The 18,331-nt window shown below is 42.9% G+C and overlaps 1 protein-coding gene across 1 annotated transcript in view; it reads left to right on the top strand.

Moving 5' to 3' along the window:
- The window catches only part of LOC149241067 (uncharacterized), a 190,865-nt gene that overhangs the window by 79,975 nt on the left and 92,559 nt on the right, over positions 1-18,331 (top strand). Inside the window, exons 4-5 of the mRNA XM_089370426.1 lie at positions 5,551-5,727; positions 5,842-5,973. Coding sequence (XP_089226552.1) covers positions 5,551-5,727; positions 5,842-5,973 — 309 coding nt within the window. The remainder of the gene's footprint in view (positions 1-5,550; positions 5,728-5,841; positions 5,974-18,331) is intronic.

The raw sequence follows: 18,331 nt of genomic DNA, 5'->3' as shown, positions 1-18,331 counted from the left end.
TGCCGACCAGGACTTTTCGTGCAGTTTCCATAACATCCGGCAGCTGAGCTTCGCCAAATGTGATGTTGAAATCTGAATCGATAGCGCGGAGGCACTTGCCTTTTTTTAGTTTCTCTGTGCGCTTGCCAAAAGGGAGGTCCTTTAGAAGTCTGCGGCACGGGTCTGATGAACTGTGCTGAGCGGATCCCGCAGAGCGAATCGGAAGCGGAGGTGTGTTAAAACAGCCCGAGCGGATGGGGGAGCGAGGACCAGTACTGCTGTTGCCCGGTAGAAGAGTACAGGGGGGGCGCAAAGAAACCTGTGGGTTGTGCGGCATGAATGAGACGGAGGGTGTAGGTGAGGTGGATGGAGGCGGAGGCGGAGGGGGGATAGGTAAAGCAGGGCGAGAAGGGTTCAGAAGCGGGGAGTCAAACGAAGGCGAGGGCTGAAGGCAGTTGCCCAAAAGGTGGAGCGTAGCAGGTGAGAGGGGTGGGCATTCAAGGGTCGGAGTGTCGGCCAGGTGATAATCCGAGGGCTTCTTCTTGCCTGATAGCGGCAGATGCGGGTGCTGGGAAGGGCCAGCTGTCTCAGAAGCAAGTTCTATACACCGGGGTTTCATAGAGGTCAGATGTGGGTGTGCCCAGATGTCCTGGTGAGGCGTGGGGTCCGCCTCGTAGTCAACCAGTTCTTCATCATCCATGCTGCCTGTCAATACAGTGATTCCAGTGGAGACCACCCAGGAGACCGCCCGACGGATAGTGCGGAGTGACTGTGCGTTGGGAGGACCGGAGGGGGACCGCAGAGTTACCAGTTCCAAGAAAACCGTGAAAAACTGTTGTCGCGTAGCTGCCTGTCAGTGACCCGATAAACCTGCACACAGACCGATCGACGCCATGGAGGAAACTCCAGTCTGTATCGAACCTAGGGTTAGGGTTCCACCATTTTCCTGCACATTCAGTAAGATGTATACTGAAGAATCACTTGAGAGAAAGACCCCATCACCAAAGTTGTACTTGTAAGCTAAGTTTAACCATTACAAGAAATAATATCTAACATGAAATGAAATGTTATAAAATGAATTATGAAATGAAATGGAACAACTTTCATGAAGCATCATATTCATAATTCAGAATCATTACCAATGAGTTATAATTGCCAACTTCAAACTTCAAACTTAAATTGTCATAGTCATATATTGTTTACAAAAAATATCATTATGATATGAAAGAGTCAAGACTCAACAGTTATGAAAACTAATAGAAACTAGAAAAGACAAGTAAACTGTAAATCTATTATCTACTACTACATGTGGTCCTTGCCATGAGAAGTGTCTAATGTATGAGCAGGTCGTGGTGGTCTTCTAGGAGTCTCCCGCACAGACCGACGACCAGAACTAGAAGGCACATGCCCTCCACATGAGGGTGTAGATGGAGGCGGCGACAACAAAGGAACAAGACTCGGAACTTGAGCACTGCTACTAGATGGTGGAGGTGGCATGGTTGTTGCTTCATCTTCCTCTCTTATAAGTTCCTCTTCCAGTTCTTCAAGATGTATAGTGCCATCCTCCAAATTATCATCCTCTGGGTGGTTGTCCCAAATTTTATATGTTGGATCCTCATAAGCCCGATCATAGTGATGACTCAACAACCTCAAGTTGTAGTGCACATAAACCAAGCTTTCTGCCCGGTTTTCATTGAGTCTGTTTCTTTTCACATTATGTATGAAGCTGTAGGTGCTCCAACACCTCTCTGCAGAAGAAGTATTTACAACCTGTGAGAGAATTTTTTTTGCCAATTTTGGCAAAAGTCCATGGCCACCATATGATTCCCACCATGTGAGAGCATCAAATCTGTCTCTATCTTCCATTGCATGAAAGGCACCAAACAAACCAGTGCCATTGAAGTATTTGCCTATTTCAAGACGCACACTAGCACATTCCTCCCTGTCAGGTATCAACTTTTCTAATGCTTCCAAATATCCTTTAGATACCTCTTCATCTATATGGGGTTTGGTCCTAACCCCACCCCCTAGTGCAAGTTGGCCCAACCAAGATGTAGAGTAGTATTTTGGCATAAGGATATATGCCAAGCAATGTAGTAAAACATTAAGTTTATCCCACCGTACACACACACAATCGTGAATCAGTTTGTACAAGTTGGGATCATTGTTATGAACAATATCTTTTATTTGCCCCAACATGGTATCCATCTGCTCATACACTTCGCCAATCACTGGTTTATTTGTATCTGCAAACCGAATCATGTGATAAATGGACTTGGTGAAATCCAATACTTGCCTCACACGTGCCCAAAACATACCATCAAGAGCGGCCTCCTCCACCAGTTGAAAACCTTGCTTGTCAGCTGCATTTGTAGCCCTTTCCTTTAATATTTTCCAATGTGGACTTGATACCATGCTAGCCAATGACTCTCTTACCTTCAAAAGGCGCCTGAAGGTGAGGTAATAGCTACCAAATCTAGTCCTCGCAATCTTCAACAACTCCAATCTTGAGTGATTGCGGAAAAGGCCATGGGTATTGCTATGATTTGTAATAAATTTTATCATTTGTTTGCCTTTCTTGTACAAATCACCAATCCATTTGTAATGTTTGTTTTTGTTCTTCACAATATCATGCATCAAAACGTTCATTGTGTGAATCAAACACCTAGACCAAAATATGTTGGGGTATTTATCCTCAATAATTGCTCTTGCTGCCTTACAATTAAGAGCATTATCAATGATGACTTGGATGAAATTGTATGGCCCAATACAATCAATTGTTTCAAGTAATGGTTCTGCAATGTTGATGGCGGTCTTGAACTTGTCTGAGTAATCATATGTTGAAAGAAATATGGCACCACTAACAGACACAACAAGAACACTTATCAATGGCTTGCCTTTTACATTTGTCCATCCATCAGATACAATGGACACCCCATGGTTAGTCCAAGAACTTGTCATTCTATTCAAAGAATGTGATATTTTTGCTTTTTCATGATCAAGTTCAACGGTTCTTGCCTTGTCATACCCAGGGCTCTTGTATCCTTTAGGGGCATCATTTATGGTAGAAACCATTTCGTGCCAATAAGGTGAGCGAAGAACATTGAATGGTATCCCACATGCATAGAGAAACTTGTAAACTTTTGAATCCACATCATTCCTACACCCTTCATCAAGGAAATTTGATATGGTTCTACGCCTTAACCCTGGTGACCCTGTGCCTCCATATCCACTGCCTTGGGAGGATGCTGAAGGAGTTCTTTGTGCATGTGATTGTGAGCTTGGTTGAAAGAAACCCTTTAATTTTTTAGATTTGTATTGGGCTTCCTCCTCTTCCCTTATGTATTTGGTTCTATCTACTGCTGACACACCTGTACCAGTTTTGATTCCTATTTGTTTATCTCCATCCCATGGCATTTTCCCGCAAAGGTGTTTTCTGGCACGGGTGTATGAACCTGTGTAATTATTGTTGCAATGGGGGCAATGAAATTTAGTGGTTCCACCCCCTTTCCCTGCTTCAGGCCTGTTAACATATTTCCACAATGGGGTTTGGTCTTGTTTAGTTTTTTGAGCTGACTCATGTTCACTCTCCTCCAGCTCCTCCTCACTGGGGTTTTCATCAAATCCACTATGTCCCCCTTCTTCATCCCCTTCTTCATTTTCAATTTCAACCCTCCTTTTTCTACTTTGCAGCACCATAATAACCAAAAAAGGAACCAATAAGAAGAAAATGCCAAGAAATATAACGATGATGTTTGAAATTTGAAGTTTTGAATCTGCAAAATAAAAAAAAAATGGAATGGGAATGGGAAATAGAAAAAAATTTAATAATTTAATAAACATTAAAAAAAAATTGCTAGACATTCTATTCAATATTGTAGAGCGGCGAGCCTACCTCAAATGGGTCCAATCTCCCCTTGCTCCTTGCTCCTTGCTCTCTCCTCACTCTCTCCTTGCTCCTTGCTCTCTCCTTGGCACCTTGCTCTCTCTCAGTCTCACTCTCTCCTTGCTCCTTAGTCCTCACTCTCACCCTCTCAATCTCCCTCTCTCAATCTCAATTGAGCTCTCACTCTAACTCTCACAATGATAATGAAACCCTCTTACCCTCCCTCCCTCAATTTATAACAAAAAACGATTTTTTTTACCGCCGGATTATTTATTTATTTTTTTTGGTTTGGTTTGTTATCTTTCTATAAATTTCCGCACAATTCGCTCCCACCCGTCGTTCCCGTCGCTCCGGGAGCGAATTTTATAACCCGGGAGCGGTCGGGAGCGATTGCTCCCTGACTGCTCCCGGGTTATAAAATTCACTCTCGGAGTGACGGGAGCGACGCTCCCTTATTCGCTCTTGAAACTGGCAGGGAGCGCAAATTTTTTTAACGGAATGGGAGCGATTTCGGGAGCGCGCTCCCGACCCGCACCTGAGTCGCTCTTGCCCGGAGCGCGGATTGGGAGCGGGATCGCGGGAGGGGGGGGGGGGGGCGCGCTCCCCTGCAACCCTGAGTGTTAGGAAAGCTGATGGTTGGCACTTGGCAGCGTATTTGATTTAGGGTTTCTTCCCTAGTGCCCTTTGGATCCTCACCTATTTTGTTCTTTTGGGATTCCTAGTGTTACTATATCTCTTTAAGCCTTCTTTCTTCGCTTGCACTCTTCCCTTATTTTTTCTAGATTTGATTGGTAAATGGCAAGGAATTGCTTCCAAATTTCTTCCCTAAAATGAGATGGTATGTTAACGCTTTTGTTAAGACTGGATCTGTGGGAAAAAATACATTGTTATCACTAGATTTCTGTCAGGGCTAGAGATATAGAGAAAAAAGATGGCTGTTAAAAGAAATTTATATTAAAATTTACAGGCTATATATGCCAAATAGAAAATATAGTGAAATTAAGTCAATATAACGAATTCATTTTACATCTTTCTTAAATTTTAAGGGAAAACTGAAAATTTTCATTAACTGTGTTGCTCAAGGGAGGAAATAAGCTAAAGAAAAAGAGCCAGAGAACAACTCCAAGATTCCCCATGTATAATGTTATGAATATAATATATTGACAAAATGTATGACAATGTACATGCTAGCATGGACAGGTGAAGAGTATCTGAAATATGTGTAATTTTCGAACTTATCTATTTGGTTATTGTGGCTCTCCAGAGTCCAGGCATGTTTTGCTTGTCAAATTGTAAACCTGCCCTTGCATGTGTTCTTTGGATTGGAATTTATTTCTCTGCATGTATTGCTGTAAACTTTTGTACAACTCTTGACTTGGAAGTTACCTGTGACAAACTGTATTGATGATGTTCTCGATCCCCAGTGCATTGTGTTTTGGTATGTCACCATGGTTTATGATATGGGACAAGGATTCAACATTAGTTGTATCCATTGCGTGTTCTCCTATAGTCATGCTGCTGTTTTAAGTCTCATGCTACTCTTATGCTTTGCATTTAATGGAAAATAATTAGCAATCTGAAGGTTCTTTTAGAGAAAATGTTACACAGAGTTTACAACTACACATTTTTTACGTTTATCATGCCTTTCGAAGCTGTTTAAAGGTATATTTCTGTTGGTATTTTAGGGTTTATTTGAAGGCTTAAAAGCCTATAGGAGAGCTGATGGACGGATCGTGCTCTTTCGTCCAGAACAGAATGCATTGCGACTGACAATGGGTGCAGAGCGCATGTGTATGCCAGCTCCATCAGTAGAACAATTTGTGGAGGCTGTAAAACAAACAGTGTTGGCCAACAAGCGCTGGGTAATATTGTGTTTCTGTTTGAATGACTTTAAAGGCTTTTGTTCTTCCATACCCCAAATGTTGCATTTCTAACAGAGTGGATTTGGATTATTTATGCATGTTATTTGGTTGCAGATACCACCCTTTGGCAAAGGCTCTCTTTATATACGCCCACTACTTCTTGGTAGTGGAGCTGTTTTAGGACTTGCTCCAGCTCCAGAGGTTACTTTTCTTATATATGTTTCCCCTGTTGGAAACTATTTCAAGGTTGGTTTCTGTAATGATGCCTAATAAATTAAAGATCATTGATTCATTATGTGTTGTTACACTGTGCTTTCCTGAATAGACATTCTCGATTGATAGAAGTTTCTGTATCAACTGAAATTTTCTTTTTTGGCACATCATGTGGACCCCCTTTTGAAATAATAAATATACCAAACTAGAAATTTTGGAGTTTTGAACCTTACTGCTGAGACTAATTTCTTCAACAGCCTTGCCAGAAACTTCGAAACTTCCTAACACTATTTCTAGGCAAACTCAAAAATGTAGTCACTGCAAATACTTCAAGCATACATCATTTTCAGCTGTCCTTAGGGAAAGATCTATCTCAATACACAGATCTGGAAATTACTCAGCTCATCCCAAGCTGGTACAGTAAGTCCTTTCACCTTGTTGCAAGCGTGGACTCTTTATCTTGGGCATCCACAATCACTACAAACTCTAACCAAGGATACAAAGGTCAAGCAAAGCATCTCACCTGCTCTACCAGCGAACCTTTGGAGCTTCCAAACAAGCCAACATCATATGGACTATCAAACCCCATGATCTCCCACTTGCATCACACAAGCTATCAAGGAGATTGAGACATTGCATCCCACAAGATGTCATACTCAACACTTGCATCTCACAGGCCAAGTAAACCTAGTACTAGCATCCCACAAGCACTAATCCTTGTCATGAGAATATTATGTGACCTTACGAGATTCTCCAAATAGTTAGCATCACACTAAGTATCAGTTTTTAAGATACCAAGTAGTAGTTTTCAACTAAGACACTTTGCAACCTTTATATTGGTTAATAAGGAGAAGGAAGCCAACAATAAAAGATGGACTAAGTCCATAGACAACCCTAGGCCAAGTCAACAAAACAAGGTGCCAAATAGAGCACTCCTCAAAGCAAGGCGTTCACAGTCACACTAGCTTTTTCCAATCCCCAAGGTGGTGCGCCCTCCATGTTAGGGGTGTCCACATTTTAAGTGCTCCTCCAAGATGTTGCACCCTTTGATCAATGGATTGTCAACTCAAGCATTCCTCAAATTGTGTGTAAGTTGATTACATTCTCCTGCAACCAAGTGCCTAACATCCTCCTCCAAGGTATTACCCCACACATGGCAAGCACCCATCCTCATCCACAAGTGCTCTTGTAGAAGATGCCGAGTATGTCACATGTGCCAACTACCACATCAAGAAGTGTGCCTCTGTATGTTAAATTATGGTATGTTCTATGCTTAGAGAAGTTTACTTCTTTTCTTCTTATTTGCCACAGTTTAGCAATCACATAAACATAAAGTAAAGTGCATATAGAACATTAAAAGATTGACAGAAAACAAGCCAAGACAACAGACACCAGATGTGGCAGCTAGCCAAGGACAAACCCCAATGCGGGGAAACCCTTTGATCAAATCTTTTATTTTCAATAAATCAGCACAGAGAGAGAGAGATAGTAAAATATCACTAATCAGTGATATACAACAACAGTAATGAAACCCTTGAACAGCAATAGCAAAGGGGATCAATCAGCGCCCAAAATGTCCTCAGGACAACCTAGGAGAACTTGGTCTCCAACAGAAGTAGTGGCAGCACAAAACAGTCAAAGTAAGATGGTCAAAACAGTAGTGAATGCTACAGCATACTGCAGCCAGCCCTAACCAGTCAACGCTGTCATAAATGTGCCCTCAAACAGTCAACGCAGACTTGTTCAGCTCTTCGGCTAGCCTAGGAGAGGCTGCCCACACAAGGCCACAGTCAATGGAGGCAATATGCTGGTCAACGCAGGCCTAAACCACTTGCTGCACCTTCCTGCATCCTTGCTGCCCTAACTGCGTCCTCCTCCAATGCTACCCTAGCTGCGTCCTCTTTCCCACGTGAGATCTGTGTCCTCCTTCCTTTGTATACCCAAGAGACAAGGAAGAGATGAGAGGATGAGATGAGTTGAGATAATGACTCAACCTCTCCTCTATTTATATGCAATGCTGGCCGAAACTGCTGGGAAAAGCCGGAACTGCCGAGAACAGCCGGAATTGCTGGAACAGCCGGAATTGTCGGCACTGCCGGAACTGCCGGGAATTACTGGAACTGCTGAGAAAAGCCGGAATTGCCGAACTGTTGGGAATTGTCGGAACTGGCAGGAACTGTTGGAACTGCCGGAACTGCCAGGAATTGTCGAAACTACTGGAACTATCGGAACAATCGGAACTGCTGGAATTGCCAGAGCATCTGTCTCCGAAGGAGAGCAACATGCAAGGGACAACTAACTAACATTGGGACAATTGTATAGTACTTAGCAGCAAATACACCAAGTATGCAATGTTACAGCTAGCATGCAAGGGACAACTAGCATGCATGCTAGGGACAATAAGCAAGCTAGGGACAACAAGCAAGCAAGATGCAACCAACACATAGGTCAGTATGGCAACATGGTGCAGCAATGGCCACATAATGCAACACAGTGATGGGTACAATCATGATTAATGAAGCGTGATGAGATGCATCATAGTGATGATGGGTGCAACATGGTGCAGTGCGGGGAGGTGCAACATGATGACGAAATGCAACACAACGATAGGTGAAGGAGTCACCTTGGAGAATCAGTTGAAGCAGCATGTCTTCAACTGATCTCATGTATCATCTTCTTAGATATGATCTATGCTCTTATCTAGATAAGTCAAAGTGTTGACTTCTGTTGTAAACGTACTATCTCTCTCTCTCTCTGCTGAACTATTGAAGAACATATAAGAAGAATTGATCAAGGGTTTCCCCACATTGGGGTTTGTCCCTGGCTAGCACCACATCTTGTGCCCTCTTGTCTTGGCTTGTTTTCTGCGATTTATGTTTATGTTCTATCTGCAGTTTACTTTAATGCTGATGTGATTGCTAATCTGGAAAAGATATTGAGCTAACTGTGAAAATTGAAATAAATTGCTCTAAGCATAGAACATACCTAAAATCAACAGTTTTGGACGTGGCTATCCCAATAAACCATGAGAAAAGAAATTAAAAATTTCTCGTGGCAAGAGGAAAATTTAGTAGATAATAGATCTACTTGTCTTTTCTAGTTTCGAGTACTTTTTATAACTATTGACTCTTTCATATTTATTATGGTATTTGTCATGCCAGGAGGTAACTCCTCAAATGAATTGTGTTTATTCATTAAGATTACTCATGGTTATATACATGAGGGAGTGACTCTTAGGCTTCACCTCCCGATGATTCTTCATTTTCCATTATTTACTATTTACATTATTCACAAGTGTTCACCCAATCCCAATGATTAGGTGTCAACATTCCCCCCCTTAATTTGAAGGGATGTTGGTGAGTCCAAGCATTGTTCTGAATCTTTCAAACTTTTCTCTTCTAAGCGCTTTGGTGAAGATGTCTGAAATCTGCTCATTAGTGGAACAATGGTGTAGATGGATTGTCTTGGCTTCAACATGATGTCGAATCAGATTGTATTTTGTATTGATGTGCTTCGTTCGATCATGGAACTTTGGGTTCTTGGCCAACTTTATTGCAGAGGTGTTGTTAATCATGAGCTGAATTGAATATACTTGTTTTACCTACAAATCTTCCAGAATTATCCTAAGCCATACAATTTCTTTTTTTGCCTCGGCTGTTGCCACATATTCTGCCTTTGTTGTGGAATTTGCTGGCACTGATTGTTTGCGTGATCTCTAGGAGACAGCTCCTGATCTAAGACTCATAGCATAACCTGAAGTAGATACCCCAGTTTCTTTGCCCCCATCGAAGTCTGAATCAGAGTATTCAATCAAGCTGAAGTCGCCCACCTGTGTATACTTGAGTCCAAAGTCTTGGGTTCCCTTTAAGTACTTTAGAACTCTTTTTGTAGCAGACCAATGTCGCTCACAACGCTTTTGCATAAACCTGGAGAGGATTCCAACAACAAACGAAATGTCTGGTCTAGTAGTAGTCAAGAAGTTGAGACTTCTTACAAGTTGTCTATACTTTGTAGCATCCTCAAATTCTTTTCCTTCAATGGATGTGAGCTTTAAGTTTTGTTCCATTGGAGTAGTCAGAGGATTGCACTCAACGATGCCAAACATGTTCAACAGATCTCCAATGTACTTCTTTTGAGATAGGAATATAGACTTCGGATGTTGAGTTACTTCAATACCAAGATAGTAGTAAACATAGCCCAAGTTAGTCATTTCAAAACCTTTCCTCAATTCCTTCTTTATGGATGCAATGTAGCTCTCGTTGTTCCATGTCATCAAAAGATCATCTACATATACCACAAGATATACAACTGTTTTGCCAACTTTCTTGACAAACAAAGTTGCATCATCAAGATCATAATGTTTGAAGTTGAGTTTCAGAAGATGCTTAGTTAACTTTTCATACCAGGCTCACGGTGCTTGCTTGAGGCCATACAAGGATTTCAGAAGTTTGCATACTTTATGTTCATGCCCCTTCACAGCAAATTCTTCATGCTGGGACATAAAAACATTCTCTTTCAGATCTCCATTCAAGAAAGCAATTTTTACATCCATTTGATGGAATTTCCAACTGTTCTGAGCTGCTACGACAAAGAGTGTCCGGATGGTAGCCCATTTGTTGTGGGGGCAAAAGTCTCCTCATAATCAACCCCTTCCTTCTGTGCAAAACCTTTTGCCACAAGCCTCGCTTTGTGCTTGTCAAGTGAGCCATCAACTTTATACTTGTTTTTGTAGACCCACTTGCAGCCAATTGGTTTGGTTCCCAATGGAGGATCAACCAATGTCCAAGTGCCATTTTTTATCAAGGCATCATACTTCTTTTGCATCGCTTCTTTCCATTCATCATGAGAAGTGGCTTCTTTGAAGGAAGTTTGTTCAAAATCTATAGACAAATTCAGTCCACAATCATAAGAAACATCCATATCAACAGGTGAATTAGAATCATCTACATCACCTCTATTTTGCTTGGTTGAATTTCTTGTTCCTGTCTTTCCAACCTCATCAAGATGAACACTTTCAAGTGTCTTTGTCAACCACTTTGGGGGACCTTTCTGAGATGGTCCACACTGCTCAGTTGATTGAGTTGGGACTGAATCAAGATTCAGTCTCCCAATTCTGTCAATCACATCACTCAAAGTATCATCAGTGGTTGGAGTTTTTGTTGGAATTTCTAAGTCTAACTATTAGAAATCCTTCATGTACTTTCTGATTTATTTCTGCCTACTTGTTCTATTTAATTAACAAGTTATTTACCATGTAAATACTAAAAATAAATACAAGTACATGCTCAACAGATTACAGATCATCAACTAAAGGAAAAAACAAGGACACAAGTGAGGCCGTTGTTTTTGGACCAATGTTCCCGGAAAAACCCAATGCGGGAAAACCGGTGCAACCATCTGAGGGTTTTATTATTAAGCAGTTTCAGTATACAATTTGGGTGCCAAACAGGCTCACCCAACAGAGAATGATCTCGACAGTGGTACCTCTTAGTCGGGGATAGATATTTCGGCTAAAACCCCGGATGAACAATCCCACAGTTCTCAGCTCCAATCTGCCCCACTAAATCCCCAACGTCTGCCTCTAGGGACTGCGTCAGTCTCTCTGGCCCAACGTCACCCCAACTCGCCCTGCGTCAGCCTATGGAGGCACTGCATCAGCCTCTAGAGCCTCTGCGTCACCCACGCTGACTCTCTGGCATTGCGCAGCTCCTAGCTGCCTTTGCATGGGCCTTGACTGGCTATGCGTGGCCTCTAACTGGCTCTGCATACCTCTCTCCCGACTTCTGCGTTGATGGTCCTGGTACCCTCTCTGCCTCTGTGCTTCTATATTCACTGCCCCTCAGCTGCAACTTTGATCACTCCTTCGATTTCCTCAGCAAGACCTGCCCCAAAAAATCGAATTCTTGATCAACTCGATGTGTTTTCCAAGTGACACTCAAGCCTTCTCTTATACTTTTCTCGTTGAAAATTCAACGACCGAGATTAAGTCCCTAATCAACAACTAAGATTAACTCTGGCTTGATCCATGACTTTTGGAACCTTCTAACACAGTTTTATATTAATTCACATTAATATTTTATTTTCCCTAAGTTTAGACTGAGGGACTCCATTAAAAATATTAATTATTCTAATATCTCCAAAACTGTTTAGAATTTTCCCAAACCATTTTTGGGTTAGGAACTCTATTAAAAATATTAATTATTTTAATATCTCCCAAACTGTTTAGAATCTACCCAAACCATTTCTGTGTTGATTTGGGGTAGCATCGGATGTGCTCTAGCCACGAAATTTGGTGGAGACGTTGGGGCACATGAGATCTCCAATACCTAGAAGGGGTTTGGGCATAGTCTAAATAGTTCAGGAGATATTAAAATAATTAATATTTTTAATGGAGTCCCCAAGTCTAAACTTAGAGAATATAAAATATTAATGTGTATTAATATGAAACTGTGTTAGAATGGTCCAAAAGACATGGATCAATCCAGATCTAATCTTAGCCGTTGATTAGGGACTTAGTCTCGGCCGTTGATTTGTCAACGAGAAAAGTATAAGAGGAGGCTTGAGGGTCACTTGGAGAACATACTGAGGGAGACTAGTCAGTTCAATTTTTGGAGCGGGGTTAGCAGAGAAATTGAACCAGTGGTTTGGAGAGCAGTCATGAGGCAACAAGTATAGAACAAAGAGACGGGAGATCAGCGCAGAGGCAGAAGAGGCAGACGCAGGGGCCAGAGGAAGCCACGTAGAGGCAGAAGGGACTGCACAAAGCCAGCAAGGCCTGCATCATCCATGTAGAGGCTGCAGGAGTGACACCGAAGGCCAAAGAGGCTGCGCAGAGCCTCAGTAGGTTGAGGCAGAGGGTTTCGGGCTGATGTAGAGGTCAGTAGGGCCTACGCCGGGTTCAGTAAAAGTGTTGGAGAATTTGTCTATCTGTGGGTAAGCCAGTTTGGCACCCTGTTGTACTAGAAAATTGCTGAATATTAAAATCCTCCCTTGTTGCACCAGTTTTCCCACATTGGGTTTTTCCGGGGACATTAGTCCAAAATAATCGTGTCAATGTGTTGATTCTTGTGCATATATTTGTTTCTATATTACAGTGTGATGTTTGCAACAGTATTTAAATTAATGTTTGTTGAAGTAATTTCATGAATAACTTATGGTGAAATAAGTAGGAAAAGTAAATCAGTTGCTGCAATGATAGAATTTTCACATGGTATCAAAGGAAGTAATCAGAGACAGAAAGGGAAAATCAGTTATGGGTCGAGACCATGATGCAGAGGCATCTACCTCAGGGGACCGACGCAGATTTTCAGAGGATTGCACAAGAGAAAGAGATTTTGATTTCTCTATGTTGGCTTCCAGGTTGGAAGAAGAAGTGGCATGCATGACTAGTGCTGCATCATCAGAAGTATGGTATATAGATAGTGGAGCCTTGTTGCATATGATGGGAATCAGGGAGTGTTTCTCAGAATATCGAGAAGAGAAGATGAACTTTCAGATCACCATGGGGAACAATGTAAAGTGTACTCCAGTAGGAACGGGTACCATAGTTTTTCAGACAGAATTGGGAGAGCGGTTCCGTGCCACAAATGTGCTGCATGTACCAGGATTGGGGATGAAATTACTTTCCGTGTAACAACTACAAGGCAAGGGCTATGACGTCTACTTCATCAAGGAAAAGGTATACGTCAAACACCCGAGCTGGAAAAAGAAAGTGCAGATCGGGACCAAAAGTAATCGGTTGTATAGGTTACAACTAGAATCTCCAATGGCACTAATAGGCAGTCATGGGGACAAGGACTTGAACGAACTATGGCACAGAAGGATGGGTCACTTGCGCCATGGAGCTCTAAGAATTCTTAGGAGCACTGTAACAGGTGTTTCGGATCTGAGTACGGAACGAGATGATGTATGCAGGGGATGCGCTCTAGCGAAGTATGCCAAGGCGACATTTCCTAGACGCAAATACACGGCCAAGAGTGTACTAGGATTGATACACTCAAATGTCTGTGGACCTATGTCCGTCAAAGCGCTCGACGATGCCAAGTATTTCCTTACCTTCATTGATGACCACTTGAGGAAAGCTTGGATCTATTTTCTGAAAACCAAGGATGAGGTTTTCGGTCGGTTCAAGGAGTTCAAGGCTCTAGTGGAGAATCTGACTGGTAAAAAAATAAAAGTCTTGCGCTCAGATAATGGTGGAGAGTATGTCGATAAGGACTTCATTGATTATTGTGCTAAGGAGGGCATCAGAAGAGAGTGAAAAACTCCCTACAATCCAGAGCAGAATGGGGTGGCAGAAAGGAAAAACAGAACCATTGTAGAAGCAGCTAGGGCCATGCTGTATGATCAGGATATGCCAAAATTCCTATGGGCGGAAGCATGCAACACAATTATCTATGTTCAAAACAGGATTCCTCATTGGGCATTGGTCATGATTACTCCAGAGAAAGTCTTCATTGGGAAGACGCCTGAAGTTGGTGATTTAAGGATATTTGGGAGTTTAGCATATTGCCGCATACCCGAAAACAAGAGGAAGAAGTTGGATTAGACTGCAGAAAAGGGGTATTTGGTGGCATATAGCGAGAACGCTAAGGCATACAGAATCTATCTTCCAGGGAGAAGGAAGGTAGTAGTATGACAAGATGTAAAGTTCATGGAGGACGGAGTTTTCAGAAGATCTCGCGAAATGCCTTCCGAGGAATAGTTGAAAGAGGATTCGTTGGTCATGCCTCTTCAACCAACGGAAGTGAAGAATCCTTCCTCAGGTTAGGAAGATTCTTAGGATGAGGAAGAGCGAATAGAAGCACCTACTGGCAGAGGAAAAACTGGCAGAGAACTTCGTTAGATTTTGCGTGATGCAGAGAACTTCATCGGTGAGCCAAGGAACAGTAAGAGGGAGCGAAAACAACCGGACATGTATCAGGCGTTAGTAGCTCAGGATGGGGAGCATTCCAGTTTCAAGGAGGCATCTTAGCATCAGGTTTGGCTAGATGCGATGGTGGAGGAGTATAACTCCATAATGGTGAACGATCTCTGGGAGGTGGTGTCAAGGGCTCAAGACAGATCTGTGGTAGGTTCAAGATGGATCTACAAGATCAAATATGCTGCGGACGACAATGTTGAGAAATACAAGGCTAGGTTTGTGGCAAAGGGGTATGCTCAAAAGGAAGGGATTGACTATGAGGAAATCTTTGCCTCGGTAGCCAGGTATACATCTATTAGGACCGTGATGTCTCTTGCAGCCCAGATGGGATGGGAGATCCATCAGATGGATGTCAAGATGGCATTTTTGAACGGGGTAATAGAAGAAGAGGTATACATTGAACAACCAGAGGGCTTTGTAACTCATGAGAAGAAGTCTCATGTACGCAGACTGAAGAAAGCCTTGTATGGGCTGAAGCAGGCACCGAGAGCATGGTATGGTCGAATAGATGGCTACTTGTAGAAGATGGGGTTTGTCAAGAGTGACGCGGATCCGAATCTCTACTATCTGGTCGTAGAAAGCGAGCCACTTATCTTAGTATTATATGTGGATGATCTCTTTCTGACACAATCATCCAGACTCATTGAGGTTTGCAAGAAGAATCTAGCCACAGAGTGCGATATGAAGGATCTGGGATGAATGCACTACTTCCTAGGGTTGGATGTTTGGCAGCAGAAAGGAGATATCTTCCTTGGGCAAGGGAGGTATGCTATAGAGATCCTGAAAAGGTTCGGGATGGGAGACTGTAGACTTATGGCTATGCCAGTGATCACCAATTGGAAGAAGATTGATGCATCAGAAGACAAGGATGTTGATCCCACCCTATACCGACAACTCATAGGGTCCCTGTTGTATCTGGTCAATACCAGGCCAGATATTTGCTACACTATCAACACCGTCAGTCAGTTCATGGTGGAACGAAAGAGGGCACACTAGGCAGCAACCAAACACGTTCTCAGGTATTTACAGGGAACAGTTGATTATGGGCTCTTATACACCAAGGGGAAGGATATCTGGTTGAGTGGATTCACTGATGCAGATTGGGCAAGAAGTTTAGTGGATCGGAAAAGTACCTCTGGGTACTGTTTCAACATTGGATCAAGAATGATCTCTTGGTGCAGTAGGAAACAGAAGTCTGTGGCTCTGAGCTCATCTGAGGCAGAATATATGGCAACAAGCACAGTTTCGTGTGAGGCCATATGGCTTAGAAAACTGTTGGTGAAGCTATTCAGAAGAAACATGGAGGCGACGAGGATCATGTGTGATAATCAGAGTTGCATCAATCTCTCTTAGAATCTAGTATTTCATGATAGGCCGAAGTATATTGATATTCGGTGTCACTTTGTCAGAGACTATGTCCAACGAGGAGTTGTACAGTTGAGCTATACTCCTACAGGAGAACAACTGGTAGATATCCTTCCCAAGGCCCTTGGAAAGTCAAAATTTGACTACTTCAGGGAAAAGATGGGGATGGTAAAGAACCCCTTTCAAAAGTAGTGTGTTAGCAGCACGAATGAAGAGGGAGTTGCAATGTAGATGCAGTGTTGGGAGAAAGGACCAGCAATAGCACAGATGCAGAGGGAGTTGCAGTGCGGATGCAGTGTTGGGAGAAAGGACCAACAACAGCACAAATGCAGAGGGAGTTGTCATACAGATGTAGCAGTGGCAGTAGCAGAGTCATGGGCAGCAATACAGGATGCAGCAATGCAGAGGATGTTGGGCAGGGAGGCTTAACATCAGCACAGGGACCGATGCCGGATGATCATGGTGATATTCAGTGAGCAACATTACTAGAGCATAATCCTCGCTAAGAGGGAGTGTTGATTTGGGGTAGCATCGGATGTGCTCTAGCCACGGAATTTGGTGGAGAGGTTGGGGCACATGAGATCTCCAATGCCCAGGAAGGGTTTGGGAAGATTCTAAACAGTTTAGGAGATATTAAAATAATTAATATTTTTAATGGAGTCCCTAAGTCTAAACTTAGGGAAAATAAAATATTAATGTGTATTAATATGAAACTGTGTTAGAATGGTCCAAAAGACATGGATCAAGCCAGATCTAATCTTAGCCGTTGATTAGGGACTTAATCTCGGTCGTTGATTTGTCAACGAGAAAAGTATAAGAGGAGGCTTGAGGGTCACTTGGAAAACATACTGAGGGAGACCAGTCAGTTCAATTTCTGGAGCGGGGTTAGCTGAGAAATTGAACTAGTGGTCGCGAGAGCAGTTAGGAGGTAGCAAGTACAGAACAAAGAGACGGGAGATCAGTGCAGAGGCAGAAGAGGCAGACGTAGGGGCTAGAGCAAGCCACGTAGAGACTGTGCAGAGCCAGCAAGGCCTGTGTCGTCCACGCAAAGGCTGCAGGAGTGACGCAGAAGGCGAGAGAGGCTGCACAAAGCCTTAGTAGGCTGACGCAAAGGGTTTCAGGCTGATGTAGAGGTCAGTAGGGCCTACGCCGGGTTCAGTAGAAGTGCTGGAGAATTTGTCTATCTATGGGTAAGCCAGTTTGGCACCCTGTTGTACTAGAAAATTGCTGAATAATAAAATCCTCCCTTGTTGCACCAGTGTTCCCACATTGGGTTTTTCCGGGGACATTAGTCCAAAATAACCGTGTCAATGTGTTGATTCTTGTGCATATGTTTGTTTCTGTATTACGGTGTGATATATGCAACAATATTTACTTTAATGTTTGCTGAAGTAATTTCATGAATAACTTATGGTGAAATAAGTAGGAAAAGAAAATCAGTTGCTGTAGTGATAGAATTTTCACATTTTGCGTATTGGAGATCTCATGTGCTTTAGCCTCTCCACCAATTTTCGTGGCTAGAGCATATCTGATGCTACCCCAAATCAACACTCCCTCTTAGCGAGCACTGTGCTCTAGTAATACTCTTCACTGAGCATCAACCTGATCATCTGGCATTGGTCTTGGTGCTGATGCTAGGCTTGCTGCCCAACATCCTTTGTATTGCTGCATCATGTACTGCTACCCATGGCCCTGCCACTGCCATTGCTACATCCGTATGGTAGCCCCTCTCATCATGCTGCATCGTGCTGTCCATAACGCTACCATTGCTAACTGCTGCACTGCAACTCAGTTATTGAGAAGTAAGTAACTGATCTCCCAACTCTAACATCTCTGTCAGGCTAGAGACACCCATGATGCTGGAACTCCCTTTGTCGCTGACAATTGCCCCTTCTCTGACTTGTGCGCTGCTGCAACAACTCCATGCATCTCGCACTGCTGCCTCATGCTGTCCTGGGTATCCTGCACTGTAGCTCCCTCTGTCGCTCTATCCGCATCCGTCTCTACTGACATCTGCCAGTACTGCTACTCCTCTTCGGGGCTCCCATATCAAGGTATAATCCAAGAGGCTGGGTACCTCGAGGATCCTGGCCCTTATCGCCT

The sequence above is a fragment of the Pinus tabuliformis genome, chromosome 8, assembly GCF_031772625.1.
Source record: "Pinus tabuliformis cultivar Carrire ecotype Pingquan chromosome 8, CPIR1, whole genome shotgun sequence".
In the NCBI taxonomy this organism is placed as follows: domain Eukaryota; kingdom Viridiplantae; phylum Streptophyta; class Pinopsida; order Pinales; family Pinaceae; genus Pinus; species Pinus tabuliformis.
The sequence above is the reverse complement of the archived record's forward strand: the minus strand, read 5'-3'. Positions and strand labels throughout refer to the sequence as shown.